A 15793-nucleotide genomic window follows, 5' to 3' on the forward strand; every position below is an offset into this window, starting at 1 on the left:
CTATTTTCAATGTGACAATGGACCCATTTGGCTGCCCAGTAGGAGTCCTGGCCCCAGCCACCTGATAAGGACGAGGGTGGCCGGGGGGTGTGAAATGCCTGAGTTGCCCCTGTGGTTCTCACCGGAGCTGGTACCCCTGGCTTCAGTGGATTAGGGTAGATCGGAGCTGTCTCTCTGCGCATTGCTGTGGTTACAGGGGCCCTTGGTGACTGCCCAGTTTCCTCTGCATCCCAGACCCATCCTCCATCCCCCCAGATGTCTGTCCTACTGTCTGTCCTCCCGTATTCCTCTAGTCCCTCTCCCGACATCTTGCCTGGCCAGGCCTGACGGCTCCCAGCGTGTGTAGCTTGGCAAAACTTTGTGCTTGGTGCTCAGTTGGACCTTCAAACTAACTAAACTCCACTTCACAACACAGTCCTTGGACAAGTCTCCCTCATGCTCCCTCCCCACCAACCACCACCACCTCAGGTGACCCAGTGAGCTGGGGACATGGCTTCTCATGGCTTCTCAGGCAGATTTGCTGCCCTGGATGGGTTTCTCTCTCTCTCTCTCTCACACACACACATCTTGCCTCTGTTTCTCTCGGTTATCTAGAATGGCTGACTGGGGCCGGGCCCCGGGGGTAAATCTGTAGCCAACCCTGCACTGTGCTTGTTGGAGGAGGGACACCTGTCATGTGTCAACATCTATGTTTTGTTTTGTTTCTTACTTCACAGCGATTTCTTTTGTTTGGTCATTGTGCCTTTAACACAGATTCTCACGTGTGTGCCTCTCTCTTATCCTTTCTTTTTTCTCTCCCCCTCTCTCCTCCCCACCCTGTGTTGCATGTGGCTGCCCAGGGAGTAAAGGGCCAACCAGGCGAGAAGGTGAGTCCTCACTTTGCCCTCCACCTTTCTGCCCCAGTCTCTTCCCCTTGGATTCTCGGGGTGCTTCCAGAGGCCCCCATCTCAGCCCTTCCCCCAGCACACAGGCCCCAGCACTCTGCCTTCGCAGGCTCTCCAGGCCCAGTGTCCAGGCCCCTGACTCCTGGCTAAGGGCCCAGCCTCCCTGCTGCATGGGTCTCCCCACACACCCAGGCTGCCTGTGGCCTCGCCGTCCCCCTTCCCCGAGCCGAGGGGAGCACCATCGCTGTTTGGGGCAGCTGGTTCTAGTCCCTCCCCAGCCTACTGCTGGTGCCCTCAGACATAGAAATTCTCTTCGTGCTGCCCCAGAGAGACTCCCAGGGGCCTAGAGTGAAGCCCCCTCGGAAGCCAGAAGCCCAAGAGACCATTCTGGAGCGTTAGCCCTGGTGGATCCTGAGGAATCAGAGAGCAACACATCTAACCAGTTCCCTTTACAGAGAAGGAAACTGAGGCCCAGAGCGGGGGTGTGGCTTGCTGAAGATCCCACGCCAATAATGACGAGCGGGGGCGAGAAGCCAGACCTCCCGATGCCCAGCTTAGTACTTCCTTGCCTGTACATGGCAGTGCGTGTTTCTCGAGTCTCTCCCGTCTCCAAAATAATGACAATGGCAGCAGAACACTCGCAGCTGCAATGTCCTAAGCACAAACCGCCAGGTGCCGCGGTGTTTGGCCTCTGTTCTCCCAACTAACACTGACATAGCCCTTCCAGGGAGGCTTCAATATTCTTATTTACATGAGAGCACAGAGAGGCAGCTTCACAGACCCAAGGTCACACAGCAGCAAGTGATAGAGCTGGAGAGGAGCCCCACCCTCACGGCGTCCCCTCCTAGAGCTCCACGCTGCCCAGGAGAAAGATGAAGGACACGATCGGTGCCTGAGGACAATTGCAAACACTTGCTAGCCCCTTCATGCACCGGGCATTCTTTTCAGCACTTTACAACATTATCTCACGAAACGTTCACACCCATCCTATGAGATAGGTAAGGAAACTGAGGCAGAAGGAAGTTAAGTGGCCCAAGGTGACACAGCTGGGAAGGAGCAGAGCTGGGCTTCAAACCCAAGGGCTCTGGCTGGCTCCTAGCCATTGCACTACCCTGCCTCGTGTGGTCATTACCGCTGCCGTGGTGTAAACAGTTACAAATCTGAGATCACTGCTCACCTGGGCGTGAGGCATGACAGTCACAAATACATTTAGGGCCTTTGCTTGGAAGGGTAGCCGAGCAGCCCTCAGCACCCGGTTCACAGAGGGCGGATGTGGGCTGGGAGAGGTTCTGTGACTTGCCTGGCAGAGTAAGACCTGGGAGGGAGGCCTGGGAGCCCCCCTGGTGGGAAGCAGCAGTCAGCCCTCCGCACATCAGGGCACGGTCTAGATCCTTCTGCCCGGGCATCATCTCTGACCCCCATCTGTGTCCCTGACACCTTCATCTTTCTGTCGCCCTCCCTGCCCCCAGCACCCACACGCGTGTGCATGCGCACGCGCGCACACACACACACACGGGTGTAGATATCTGGGCAGCCCGGCCACCCTTGGATGGCACTTGGAGCTCCCAGCTCAGCAGCAGCCGCCATCCTCTCAGGACTGAGAATTCTGGCCCGACTTCACCCCTCTGTGTCATTCTCACATCAGGCCTAGGAGGTCCGAGGCAGCCCCGTCTGCAGGCTCAGGGCCGTGGGGCCCACACGGCGAGCATGGGTCTTGTCCCCACCCCTGTTCCGAGCAACTCCATCCACGGAGCAGCTGGGCTCACCTGCTGCGGGGGCGTGCGCCACATGGGCATCTGGGGGGCTGGGGCGGGGACGAAGGCCTCAGGGGCTCTGAGGCTAGGGTGGGGCTGGGGCAGATTGGAGGGCACCGAGCAGGGCCTAGAGGAGGCCTCTGCGGCCTGAGCGGCGTGGCTGTGTGCCTTCCCCTCCCTGAGCTGCCCTTGCTTATCCCTGCGCTGAATCCCTTCTTCCCTCTTCTGCCTGGGGTCCCACCCCCCTCTGTCCCTGGTCCCACTCTTATGCTACCGCTCACCTCTCTTCCGTCTTCCTTCCTCCGGCCTCCCACTGCCCTTCTCACTCCCTCCCGGATGCTCCCTGTGCCCCCTTGTCTCCTCTCCTGTGATCCCCCACCTCCCTCCACACTGCCCTCCACCCCTCCCCCCGCCCCCTCTGTTCTCCGGGCCTCTGGCTGGGCAACCCCCCACCCCACTCCCCTTCCCCACCTGCCGTCTCCCTTCTTTACCTCCTCCTTTGCCCACCCCTCCCCCCTCCTGTCCCTGCCCCTGTCCCTCTCCCTCTCCTCTCTCTCTCTTTCCCACAGGGGGCCCCAGGAGATTCCGGCATGTCCATCATCGGCCCCCGTGGCCCCCCTGTAAGTGGTTTTTGCTCTTCTTCAGGGTGCGGGGGCTGGGCTAGCTAATGGCAAGGGTTTGGGTGGAGGGGAGCGAGTCCTGGCTGTGCCTCTGGGCCTGGCGGCCACCACCTATAATGTAGTCAACCAGGGCAGGCCTGCCTAAATATACCGAAATTATAGCTTCTCGGGAGGGTTCATGAGACCACCCTTTGGCCAGGAAGCCAGCAGTGCAAGGTGGCCCTGCTGTTTACAGGCAGGGAGAAAGTACTTGCCCCTCCCCAGATGGGCTGCTCCAGCTTTCCAGGGGACAAGCCTTGTTTCCAGAAGCCCCTGGAGCAGGTACCCAGCATCCAGATCTGCTGCCCCAAGCACACGCTCCTGGTCTCGGCAGAGGCCTGACCCACCATTCGTCCTCAAAGGCCTCGTTCTTGGTGCCTCTACCCAGTGGCCCGGGGCTCGGAGAAATCAGAAGCTTCCCCTCCGATATGTTTCCTTAGGGACCAAAAGGGGACCTGGGTGACAATGTGGGAAGATACTGTGACTATGGGAAGGAGAGCCCAAACCACGGGGCATCAGGACAATCACCAAATGTCAGGGTAGAAAGGACCTCAGCGATGGTCTAGCACAGCCCCCTCAGAAGGGGAAACTGAGGTCCAGCAAGGGGCCAGGGGCCCACACATAGAGGCTGGGACAGGATTAGAACCCAGGACCCTTGGCACCAAGAGCTTCCCCCATAAATCAGGCCACCATCTCCATGCTCTACTGTGCACTTTTCCTGTCCTGCCTGCACAGTGAGAGGGAGAGGAAAGCAGAGGGCTAGCCTCAGACTCCCAGAGGCTAGCCCAGTGGAGGTGTGGAGTCCAGCCTGCCCATTCCCCTGCCTTCACCAGAGGGAGCCAGTGCAAGCGGGAACATCTCCTACCCATAGTCTAGGGAGCGGGCTCAGAGAGCCGATCGCTAAATCCCATCCACAGGAGGGGCTGTGCCGAGAGGGAGGAGCTGAAGCTCCGCCGTTCAGGGCTGCTTGGAGGTGGGGGACGGGTCAGGGTGGGGAGCCAAAGGGCAGAGCTGGGGAGCAGGGCTGGCAGACTGGTCGGGGGCCGAGGCTGGAGGCAGGGTTGAAAGGGTCCCGGGCTGCAGAGTCCTGGCCTCCTGGGCAAGATTCCCTCTGGCTCTGACCCCAGCGATGATGTTATGGATTGACGCATGGCACTGAAGTTTGGGCAGGCAGCGTCCTAAGACCGCTACACACTGTAACTCACCTAATCCTCACAAGAAGCCCACCGGGAGGTACTATTAGCCCCTCCATTTCATGGGTGAGAAAAGCCGGGCACAGAGAGGCCGAGTGACTTGCCCAGGATCATTCACTCGACTGTGGCCACGTGGGGATTCAGGTGCTCAGCCTGGGCCGCATGGCTCAGAGTCTACACTCTGCACCCCACTGCTCAACAGACCGCCAGGCCGCAGGGTTACTGGCATCCAGGCCTCTGGGCTCATGTGGCCACTGCTCCGATGGGCCGTTAGCTTCATGAGAGGAACCGCCATGTGCATGTCCTGAGCCCAGCCGCTCCTGGCAAGGTCACCGAGAAAGGTCACCGAGAAAGCCAGTCCCCAGATTCTAACAGCCAGGACCAAGCCAGGACGGGCCTGTTGGGTGGACAGAAGAGTAACAGAATACAGGCCCTACCCCTTGGCCACCACCTCGGCCTGCCTCCCAGTCTGACCAGAGACCCCATTGTGTCGATCACGGCGGTCCTCCAATACCCTTTTGGCAGTACCGTGCGAATGAGCTACCTAAAAGTTGTTGAAAAGGCCCCCTTTTGGGGGACACGCTCGGGGGAAGGGGTCTGCCTCAGCTCCCCTGGCTTCTGGCTCAGTGTGCATCATGAGGAACCGTACCTCCTGCATGGGGTTTGACTCCAATGGCAAAAAGTACTTTCTATCCAGGTAATAGTGATAAATTCCATCCCCTGGGCACCTATCCTGTCCTAGGGCCTATGCTGAGAGCCCACCTATGCCCAGGCCTCTATCGGTCCTCCCAACAAAGCTGTGGGGCAGGCCCGCCAGCCCACCTCCCAGAGAAGGAGACTGAGAGTTTCATAACTCACCTGAGGCCACTCAGCAGGTCAGTGCTAGAGCTTGGGCTGGTCCAGCTTCACCTCATTCCAAAGCCAACATTCTCGCCGCAATTCTGCCCTCCCTGTTTCAAGCTCTACCCTTTAAAAGGGCTATTTACCTTCAGGAGAAGAAACAGTTCTCCGTGTGGGTGCAGCCTTGGTGGTAGGAGAAGGATTATGGTACCAGGAGGCTTAACGAAGCCCAGCCTCCTTCTACTTTGGACTGTGGGGGTGACCATCACCCCAGTGACTGGGGCCTCCCCCGCTGAGTCCTCTCTAGAGACCACTAGAGACCAGGGCAACCACCTCAACTCCTCCCAGGAAGCCACGCAGAGCTGGTGAGCGCAGGGAGCAGGGGAAGACGAAGGGGGTGTTTGTCATTAAGGGGGAGAGGCCAAGTGGGCAAGCCTTCTGTGGCCGAGGATTATGGGGAACGATATACGGAGGAGGCACCTACCTTGGGGTGTGGGCAGACAGAGAAGGCTTCCAAGAAGGAGGGGTAACTAAACTGTGATCAAAGAAGAGCAGAGGTTCCCAGGTTGTGAGGCTGGGGAGGAGCCCCCGCGGTAAGACAGGTTCTTATGAACTACTGGAGAAACAGGGAAAGTGCGCTGCGTAGCAAAGCCAGGCCGAGGCTAGTGAGGTGAGCAAGGGCCCAGTCGAGAAGGACCTGGACAGGGTCTTCAGGAGTCGGGACTCTATCCTGAGGGCAGTGGAGAGCCTTGGTGTGTGTTCAGCTGAGGATGGACATGCTCAGATTTGCAGTTTAAAAAGATCTATCCCTCCCTGCCCTGGCATGGAGCGCGTTTAGAAGCGGCTACAGGTGGGGGACTGGCTGGTAGGCGCTTGCAGTAATCAAGGGCTGGACTGGTGGGACCTTTGGAGGTGGAATTGACCAATTTACTGATGATAAAAGTGGGGATTGAGAAAGAAGGAGGAGTTCAAGATGACTCCACCTTTCTGACTTGAGTAACCAAGTAGATGGTGGTACCCTTCTCCAAATAGGGGAGCGGATTTTGCCGGGGAAGATGAGTTTAACCAGAACATGATGAACTTGAGATGTCCTTATAATGTCCAAAGGGAGATGTTTGGCCCCCCATTTGCTGCTGGAAGTCAGAGTTGGAGTTGGCTCACCCGGCTCACGAGAGCAGATCATGCACACCCCCTCCCAACTCTGTGTTCAGTGACATCACGTTGGTAGCTTAAAATCAGCTGTGGTGGGAGGTTTATTTACACCACAGAGATTAGCAGATCCTATACAAAGCAGGGCTCTTCTCTCCCACTCTCTGTCACCTTAGCCAACGATTACACACTGACCAACACGGGGGTCTTGTTTGAAAGATAGTCAGCACTGACTTGGAGTGGGAGGCGGGCTCTGGGCAGATATGGGACTGACCCTCATTCAGGGGTCAGAGAGAAGGGAAGGGAGAGTTAGCCTTCTGTCTGTCTATGTGGCTTTACCCCACACGAATTACAGGTAGGAGTAGACATCAGGGTCCACTTCCAAAAAGCAGGGATCTACTTGGCTCCCTTTCCACCCTGGCCTTGAATTAAGGGAAGAGATTTGGGAGAGCAATGTAAAGCTTATCCCCCTTGTTCTTACATGGAAGGACATAGTATTAATGCATTATTAATCTATGAATAAATCTATAATCCATAATTTTAATATGATCCCAATCCCAGTGAATTTCTTATGGGGTTGGAGTCCAACAGAATAATATTCATTTCATTTGGAAGAAAAAAGTAAGCTTTCATAAGGATGTCAGGAAATTTCTGAAAAATAGAGTAAGGGGAGTAGGGGAGGACAGGACTGGTTGTTCTACTCGATATCCAATGTATTATAAAAACAGAGCAGTTAAATAGGACAGAATGGGAAGGCCAGAAATAAAGCCAAACGCATCTGGGAAGTTAGTCCGCGGTAAAGGTTTCATTTCACAGTAGGAAGAGGAAAATAGATTGTTTAAGAGATGATGCTGAGACAGGGGACAAGCCATTTACCAAAAGGTAAAACCAAAAAAAAAAAAAAAAAAAAGTGAATCTGTACCTCACTTGTTATATCAGAATAAATACCAAATGGATAAAATACTTAGATGTAAAACATGAAACCATAAAATACGAGGACAAAGCGTGAGCAGACATTTATGAAGTCCTCACTGGGAGGTCCCCTGGAAACATGGCATAAAACCCAGGAGCCATAGAAGAAGATTGATAAGTGTGTCCACCTGAATGCAAAACTTCCATCGGGCAGGAAATACAGCATGAAAAAGACAAATGCCAAATTGGAAGGACTATTGGCGATGCACGTGACCCTCAAAGAGTTACCGACCTTGACAAAGAGCTGTCCTCGGGCCAATGGGAAACAAACAAGCGAGGGGAAATTTTTGGTAAGGAACACAAACAGGCAGTTCACGAGTAAATGACCGGCCAATAAACACTGCAAGAGAGGTCCAACTTCAGGTTATAACTGAAGAGACATAATTAAAATCCAGTTCCAGGCCTCCCCGAGTGCCTTACCCAGCCCAGCATCTCCAGGAAGTAGAGTCCCAGTTTCCATTTGGTCAGTGACAACATTCTTCCCAAAATCCCGAAAAAGCCTTGGTTAGCCCCGGATTTGGCTCTGAGTTGGGGAGATGCATCCTGCTCCCGGGCAGGCTCTGTAATTAGCAAACCATGTGCTTATCCCTACCGTGTAAACATTATCCTGAGCAGGACATGAAGATGTTTCTTGGAATCCTCTCCTCCTGACCTTTGTCCTCGGGCCTCTCAGCATTCGGAGTAGTTGAAAGTTTACACTGCGAGGTTCCAGAGGCCACATCGCAGGGTTTCCGGGTTTTCTCCTTAGTGCTATTCTTAGCATCACTTACCCTTGAGAGAGAGTAAGTGAGCCCGGGGCTCTCCGACATTTGAGTGGCATGTCCTCCCTCCTGCCCTTGGGCTGCCTGCCACAAACCCATCCTGACCCCGTAGGACACTGCAGGTCTGTCCCCACTTGACTGACGCTCCCACCCTGATGGCAGGGTCCCCGTCCCACTCAGCCGTGTCCCCCGAGCAGAGGCCTCTGGGCACTCCTGTCCGTGGCTTCCAGGAAGACCCAAGCAGCCTGGTTCCCACTTCACAGCAGATGGATGTGGAGAAATCTCCCTCCCGCCGGGGTCTGATTCGGAAACTGCCACTTGGCAGGGCCCATCGTCCATGGCTCCGAAGGCTTTATTCTGGCGCTCCTTGGTTCGGTTCAATCCAGCAAACATTGATGGATTAGTGGCAGCCACCATTTCAGCAGGCTTCACGAGTACAATCGGATGTGATTCAGTGACCCTGTGAGGTTACGCTCTTGTCCCCATGCTATAGGACCGAGGAAAGGGAAGCCTAAGGACTTAGTCACCCAGCTGAGGCTGCTGGAGGAAGGACTATAGCTCAGCCTGCCAGACTTGGAGGCCCAAGCTTGAGAGGACACTGTGGCCGCCTCAGTCAAAGGGAGACTCCCAGCTGAGGGCTGACAGTGGGAAAGATGGGGTATGTCTGGGGAAAGCAGGGGAACCGTGTGCCTGAGCGAGGAGTAGGGGAGATGGGGCAGGAGCAGGGCTAGTGAGACCGGGTCGGCTGTGAATGACACGTGAGAAGAAGGGACCACTGGCTTTGACCTCCCGCTCAGCCCTCCCCAGCCCTGGGTCTGCTCAGCCCCACGCTGCTTCTGACCTCAGCACATCTCTGTTGTCCTGAGTCTGGACCGGAGGCCACCGGGCTGTGACCGGCGGCTTCTAGTCTCCAGCCCAAACACCGACCCGAGTGGCCCTCTGCACCTGCAAGAGAATGGGCGTGAATGGGCACAAAGATTGGGGGACCCAGAGATTGCCCAACTGGGGGCGGGACCTGCTGGGCCAGGGCAAGAGAAAAATGAGAGATCTGACCCGTGTGGCCTGAAAACACACCTTCTGAAGGTCAGCTTCTGCTATCCAAGCCATCCTCATGTAAGTAGACCTGGGCAACGACTGTATAAATAAAAAGGACTCAGAAGATCGCAGCCGGGAGTTCAGGGTACACCAGGCCGGTCCCCACTGTCCGTGCCCTCCAGCCACCTGCTCATATGTCGGGGTTCAGGGCATGGAGGACCCGAAAAGGGCTGGGCCCCTCCTTTTCCCCAGGCCCCGGAGGAGGCTTCCTCTGGTGTTCTTTCCATCTTTCTCCAGCCTCCCCGCTAGCCAGCTCACCACGGGGAGTATCTCCCCCGGAGGACCCCAGAGGAGTGGGAGGGAACCCACAGACCCTCTGAGAGCAAAGGGGACTCGGTCTAGCTTCATCCCCTCCTCACCCATCCTCACTCCTCTCCTGCTCTTTCCAGGGTCAGCCAGGCACTCGAGGTTTCCCTGGATTTCCGGTAAGTAGGGAGGGCCCAGATGAGCCATGTCCCCAGTGACCCCTGGGCCTGGCTGGGTTAAACTTCATGTGGGGCCAGCCCTCAAGCTCCTCTTGACCTTCCAACTCTGGTCAGTAAGGACCCTTTCCTGCAGCCTCTCCCAGAGAGCCACTCAGGAGAGTAGCTGACACTCAGCCCAGAGTGCAAGACATGACAGGGACAGTCGTAGGGAAATGAAGGGACAGCAGGACAGGGACAGGCGGGGGAAGTCACAGGCTGGGTTAACCTCAGCGGGACACTGGAAGGTGGGACAGATGATGCACCTCAGGGAAGCAACCTCCGACCTGGTCTGGAGAGGAGACCCGCCTGCAGGAGGCGGTCAGGTGGCCATCTGGATGCCCGGTGACCCCTGCCCGAGGGGTCGAGGACAGGTTCTAAGAGGAGGGCAGGAAAGCAACTAGCTCTCCTTTTCCCCGGGCCTTGGTGCTAGCCCGCCCCAGGCTTCCTAGCAACACCAGGTTCACTTTCCACTCGGGGTAAGGAGGAGGAGGTAGGTCTGTGATCGCCATGGTGACTGTCATCCCTCAGGCTGTCCCTCGTGCCGGGTGCTGGCCAGGTGGCATTTCGTTCACTCCTCACAAAGACCCCTCGTGGAAGACTCTATTATCCCCATGGTAGGATAGGAAACAGGCTTAAGCTTACCCATGGTCATACAACCAGTAAGTGGTCAAGCAGACACTTGAACTCCAACTTGGAGTCCAGAACCTGTGCGCCCTTAAACCCCGCCCCGGGCCGCCTCTTTGGCAGGAGACCTGTGCTGTTTGTCTTGACGCGGGGCCTCTTTCCCTTTCAGGGTCCCATTGGGCTCGATGGCAAACCGGTGAGTGGACCCTCTCGGGCTGTGAGCTCCTCTCCCTCGCTTGATCCAGGTCACTAACCCTGGGTCCTCAGTCCTTCTGCAAGACCCTTACTCAGTGGGAGAAACTCCAGAGAGAATGGATGTTCCTGGGGCGGGAAATCGTTGCCAATGTGAGGTGGAGAGGGGCCATTGGAATGAGCTGCCCCAGCCCCCAGTGGGCCTCCCCTGGGCACAAGTCCACGGCCGCCAAGCTGGGTTCTCGGCGTCTGGAGCAAGAACTACCCCTAGAAGCTGGTGTTTCTGAGGCGCCCTTCGAAGGGGCTGCGGTAGGGGGTGAGGCGGGGAGGCAGCTGGGAGGGAAGACGGGTGGAGAGCTCAAGCCGCTGACTTGAAGTGGAGCGTGGGCACTGGTCCACACCTGCTCCCCAGCACCACCAGGCAGCTGCCTGCGCCACCCTGTCTCCTCGGGTCTCCCGCCCTGGTGGACCCCCCACACACCCATGTCCACATAGAGTCTGTGTCCCCATCTGTAGCTCCTCTGTCTGTCCATTTTAATCCTTTGGGCTTGGGTCCCAGACCCAAATATTCATGGCGGAAGGGAGACCCCACCCCACTCCTCGGACGGAGTGAGCCGGGGGAGAGCTGGACCCCTCTGATGTCCTCAGAGATGACAAGGGAAGGCAACGAGTGCCAAGCCCAGCCCCACGCACTCGTCTCGCCCCGGAGCCCAGCACGCCGCTGTGAGGGCCTGGCCACCCACCTGGTCAGTTCCCCACTGCAGGCCAGAGCTGAGCACAGCGAGGTGTTTGGTGGTCTTTCCCACTCAGCCCCCAGGACCCGGCGTGCCTCCAAGCTGCCCTGGGTGTGTGCATGGGGCAGGGGCTCTTGAGGGGTTGCCAGCTGCTAAGTAAGACCCAGCAAAGGGGGATGGGCGGGTGACCACGCCTGAGCCAGTAGGTCCAGGACGGGGAGCAAGAGGACAGGTGAGGAGGAAAGACGTGTGCAAAATGAGCAGTGGGTGATGGAGGGGGCAGGGCGGGGGTTTCAGGGTGCAGTGTACCCGGCACTCACACTCTTCTCCTTCCAGGGCCACCCCGGACCCAAAGGGGAGATGGTAAGACCCCAGCTTTCCTGCCTTCCCTTGAGGGGTGGGGGGTCAGCCTGGTTGCAGCCAAGTGCCGCCCTGCAAAGGGGGCCCACAGGGACCGTCAAGTGGCTGCCCCCACGGTCACTCCCCAGCTGTATACAACGAAACCCTTAGGTCCTCACATCAACGCAGGGGGGAGAGGTGGGCTGGGGGCTTCTCTACCTGAAAAATGAGGAAAAGGAGGTCCGGAGAGGCAGGTGCTCCCAAACTGCCATGCCTTTGCCTCAGGGCTGAATGTAAACTCGGGGGTGGGGGGGTGGGGGGAGGAGCCCATCTAGCTCTTTTTCTGCAACCGGATTTCCTAGTGCTGGCCCTGCTGGGGGCTGCCCCAGGACTCCAAGTACTCCTGTCCCAGCTGGGCACAAAGCCGACTTGGAGAGTCAGACGGTTGTCCCCACCTTCCTCCCAGCCCCTTCCACATTCTGCAAGGCCTTGTAAAGGGATTTCCTGTCTCTACAGTCTCCCCCAGGCAGGCCACTCCTTCCAGAAGGGAGAACCTCCCCTTCTCCAGGGCCGCCCCCTCCAGGGGAGGGGGCCAGTTCTCCATGGAAGGGATGGGCCATTAAAAGTAGATGGGCCAGCCCCTAGCTGGGATGCTATCCAGCCTCCCCGGGTGGTCATCTCTATACTGGGAGGACCCCCCTCCTGCAGAAGGGCCTGGAATGTGCAGCATGGCAGGCTCCCCGCCTCCCTGTCCAGCCCGGCTCTGGTGCACGTCTTGCTCCAAGTGCAGGCATGAGGACACGCTCCGCTCACAACCGGGGTGCAGAGGTGGCTGACTTCGTGGATGGGAAAGGAGACCTGACCTTCGCCCCAGCTCCCCCTAAATTGCACTGGACCTTTAGCAACTCAGCACCCTCTGGACTTCAGCCTATCCAGTTAACTCAGGCCCAGCTAACATTCCTTGAGGGTTTTCTATGTGGTGGGCACGGAGCTAAGTCCTATGCGTGTCTTATCTCCTTCATCCTCAGCAGAAGCCTGTGCTCCAGGTCCTACTAGGAGCCCCTTGACACGGTGGAAACTGAAGCTCAGAGAGTCTAAGTAACTTGCCTTAAGTCACACAGCTAGGGAGCATCAGAAACAGGATCCAAGCCCAATTCTCTAATTCCTTCCCTCCACATTTTATTGCCTTTCTCCCTCCTTCTTTCCCTCTCACCTTCCCTATCTCCCCGCCTCCTGCCTTCCCTTAACACATTCTTACTGAGTATCTGCACTACGCTGGGCACTGTGCCAGGTAGCAGGGGTACAGACAGGAGTAAGCCATCCTGTAGCTCACCATCTAGCAGGGGAGCATGCAGTTAAACAATCAGACACATAATTAACAAATGACCTTGGCAGTCGTTCTATAAAAAGGCCGTGCCAGTTAGCCTGAGAAACCCCAGCATAACAGCTCCTCACCCAGGCTGAGGGTCAGAGAGGCTTTCTGAGAAAGACGTGAACTGCGGCCCGAGGGATGAGGGTTTAACTGAGAGAAAAAGGAATGGGAAAGAGCATTCTGGACATGGGAGAACAGCACGTGCAAAGGCCTGAGGCAGGCAAGTCCTTAAAATAGCCACAGAAAAAGGGCAGTGAGGCTCTGGAGGCCGTGGTGTCCGGCCAGCTTTCCTGTCCATCACGGCCAGCCCCACTGCAGGTGCATGTCCTATTGCCCCTCCCCTGTTCCAAGCATTGCTCAGCACATGTGGGAAGCCGTGGAGACCAAGGCAGGAACCCTTCCATGCTGCCATTGTTCCAGAGGCATTGGGGTTTAGATGCCAGGAGTTTGGGGTGCTTCCTCCCTCAACCCCTCCCTGCCACCCTCTTTCCCTTCCAAGTGGCCTGACACTAACCGTAACACAGTCCGTGGCAACCCAGAAGTAATAAGATGGTCAACTAGGCACTGTTCTGTAATCCTCGTAACGGCTTATTATCCCCACTCTACAAAAGGGGAGATCGAGGCACAGAGGGGTTGAGTATATTGCCCAAGGCTACACAGCTTCTAAATCACAGAGCTGGGATTGAGACCCATGTGGTGGGGTCTTACCACATTCCTTTCTGCTGCCAGAGCCCTTTGTCTTGAGGGAAAGGAACCCTTTTATGGGGCACCTCCTCTGCCATCCCACTGCCCCACCCCACTGAGCCACCCATGAGTCTCCCCTGTCTGTTTGGGGGACAGAACTAACTTGGCGGGGGGAAGGGTGAGGTCATCCCAAGTCCCATGAGCCCACACCAGTGTAATAGATCCCCTGTCTGCCTCTTAGTCATCCATCAAAATCTGACAGGCCCCAGAACCATTAGGCTTCTGTTTGGCTTAGCACAGGGACCCCGCACTATTAATTCAATACACTGTCTAGTGTAATTATCTTGGCCTGCTTATCATCTGTCTGTCTCCCACTCACCTCCATCCCCAGATGGTTTCCCCTCTGCTAGGCATCCAACATGGGGGGCTAGGGCTCGCTCTCACATGCTTAGCCAGTGTCCTCACCTCAAAAGGGGATCACCCCGGCTCCACCCACCCCACAGGAGCCCCAGAACTGAATGTAAGGTATAGACAGGATCGGGGATCCCACAAGTGCCAGGAAGGAGAGCTGGGACTCTGAAGGCACTTCTTATCCCATTGCTCAGAGCTGCCCTAAGGGTGGGAGGATGTCATTAACACCAAGCGCTCACGACAGTGCCCGGCACAGGGGAGGGGCCAAGCACCTTAGCGCACCACCTGTGACCCATCTTACGGGGGCAGCCGCTACTCAGCTAGAGCTAATTGGTGCCGTGTGTTGTTGGACCTTGAAATATTTAAGAGAAACTTGAAATCCAGATTTGTGTCGTACTCTCCTTGCTCTTAAATGTTGGCAATCCACTGAAATAAAACTGTGTGGTGTCAACGCAATACCTCTGGGGACCGCTGTTGTGCCACGGCCACCATCAGGGACATCTGGATTGGAAGCTCCAAGGTCCTACAGCCCCAAACCTTTGTGTTGCTGTCCTCAGCCGCTGGCCCTCCCCTTCTCATCCCTTGCCTCTCTTTTTCATGAGAGGGGGCGGCCCGGTCACCTGCAGGCTGCTTCCCTGCCAGATGCAGCATGTTCTGTGGGCCTTATGCTGAACACCTGGTCAGCCGGATGGGCTGCGGCGCCCCATGGATTGTCCCAAAGGCCACTTGTCCCCTCCCATGAACCTGCTGGGAATTTCCCAGTTTGTTGGTTGGTCCAGTTGACAAGTCGGGGGCAAGAGAGGCTCTTCTCCCACCCACATGAGCCCCTGCAGGAAGATCCCAAAGAGACGGGTCCAGCAGGTGGATCCTCAGGATGGTGGCTGGAGGGGACCTCAGGGCCCCAGAGGCTGAGACACTGCCTGTGACTCCAGCCAAGTCTAGAAGCCCTGCCTTCTGAGCCCCAGCTCAGTTCGGAGAGCGTGGCGGAGTGTAAACAGCTGGACTTTTGCAGTCAGTGGACCCTAGCTCTCGTCCCAGCGCCCCCCACTCACTGAGCTGCAGGGCCCCGTCTCCATCACCTCGTTTGGGAGGTGGAGCTGACGTGAGCGTCTTCTCCGTGGGCCAGTGTGGGTGTGAGTCCAGCACATCCTGAACACCAGCCTCGGAGCAGGTCCTCAAAGCACGAGGCGCGTGTCCTCCCCTCTTCCCTCCACACCAGCCTCAGGTCAGCTCCTGAGACAACCAGCTGAACCCTGTGTCCTCCTCAAAGGACAGGGGTCCACCCTGAACCCAGACTTCTTTCTCAGCCCTGCAAACTTGACAAGACACCCCAGAAGGAGCCCCAAGACCCCTTTTGTTCCTCTGAGGGGCCCAGAACATGGCTCAAGTCGCCAACCTCCTGCTTCCTCTCTTCACCAAAGGTTTCTCCAAAGCCCCCCGCATGTACCCCGAAGCCCTTCTGGCTCAGTGGGTTTCATGCTGAGGCAGTGCTGAGCAGAAGACAGAATGTGCCAGCGTCCCCTAGAGGCTTTGGACCTCTACTTCTTGGCTCCATGAGGAGATGGCCATGCGTGAGGCAGGACAGCCCACAACAGCAGAGCACCCCCTGAGGTGTCCATGCAGCCTCCTTCGCTGCTGGCCCATGAGGGGACAATGGAGGAACGAG

At 56.9% G+C, this 15793-nt stretch overlaps 1 protein-coding gene across 1 annotated transcript in view; it reads left to right on the forward strand.

Annotated features, from left to right (window-relative positions):
- The window catches only part of LOC118018211 (collagen alpha-1(XIII) chain-like), a 143370-nt gene that overhangs the window by 69191 nt on the left and 58386 nt on the right, over window positions 1-15793 (forward strand). Inside the window, exons 6-10 of the mRNA XM_035016667.1 lie at window positions 840-866; window positions 3208-3258; window positions 9697-9732; window positions 10565-10591; window positions 11658-11684. Of these exons, the coding sequence (XP_034872558.1) occupies window positions 840-866; window positions 3208-3258; window positions 9697-9732; window positions 10565-10591; window positions 11658-11684 (168 nt within the window). The remainder of the gene's footprint in view (window positions 1-839; window positions 867-3207; window positions 3259-9696; window positions 9733-10564; window positions 10592-11657; window positions 11685-15793) is intronic.

Source organism: Mirounga leonina, unplaced genomic scaffold (assembly GCF_011800145.1).
Source record: "Mirounga leonina isolate KUSES-001 unplaced genomic scaffold, KU_Mleo_1.0 Mir_106, whole genome shotgun sequence".
In the NCBI taxonomy this organism is placed as follows: domain Eukaryota; kingdom Metazoa; phylum Chordata; class Mammalia; order Carnivora; family Phocidae; genus Mirounga; species Mirounga leonina.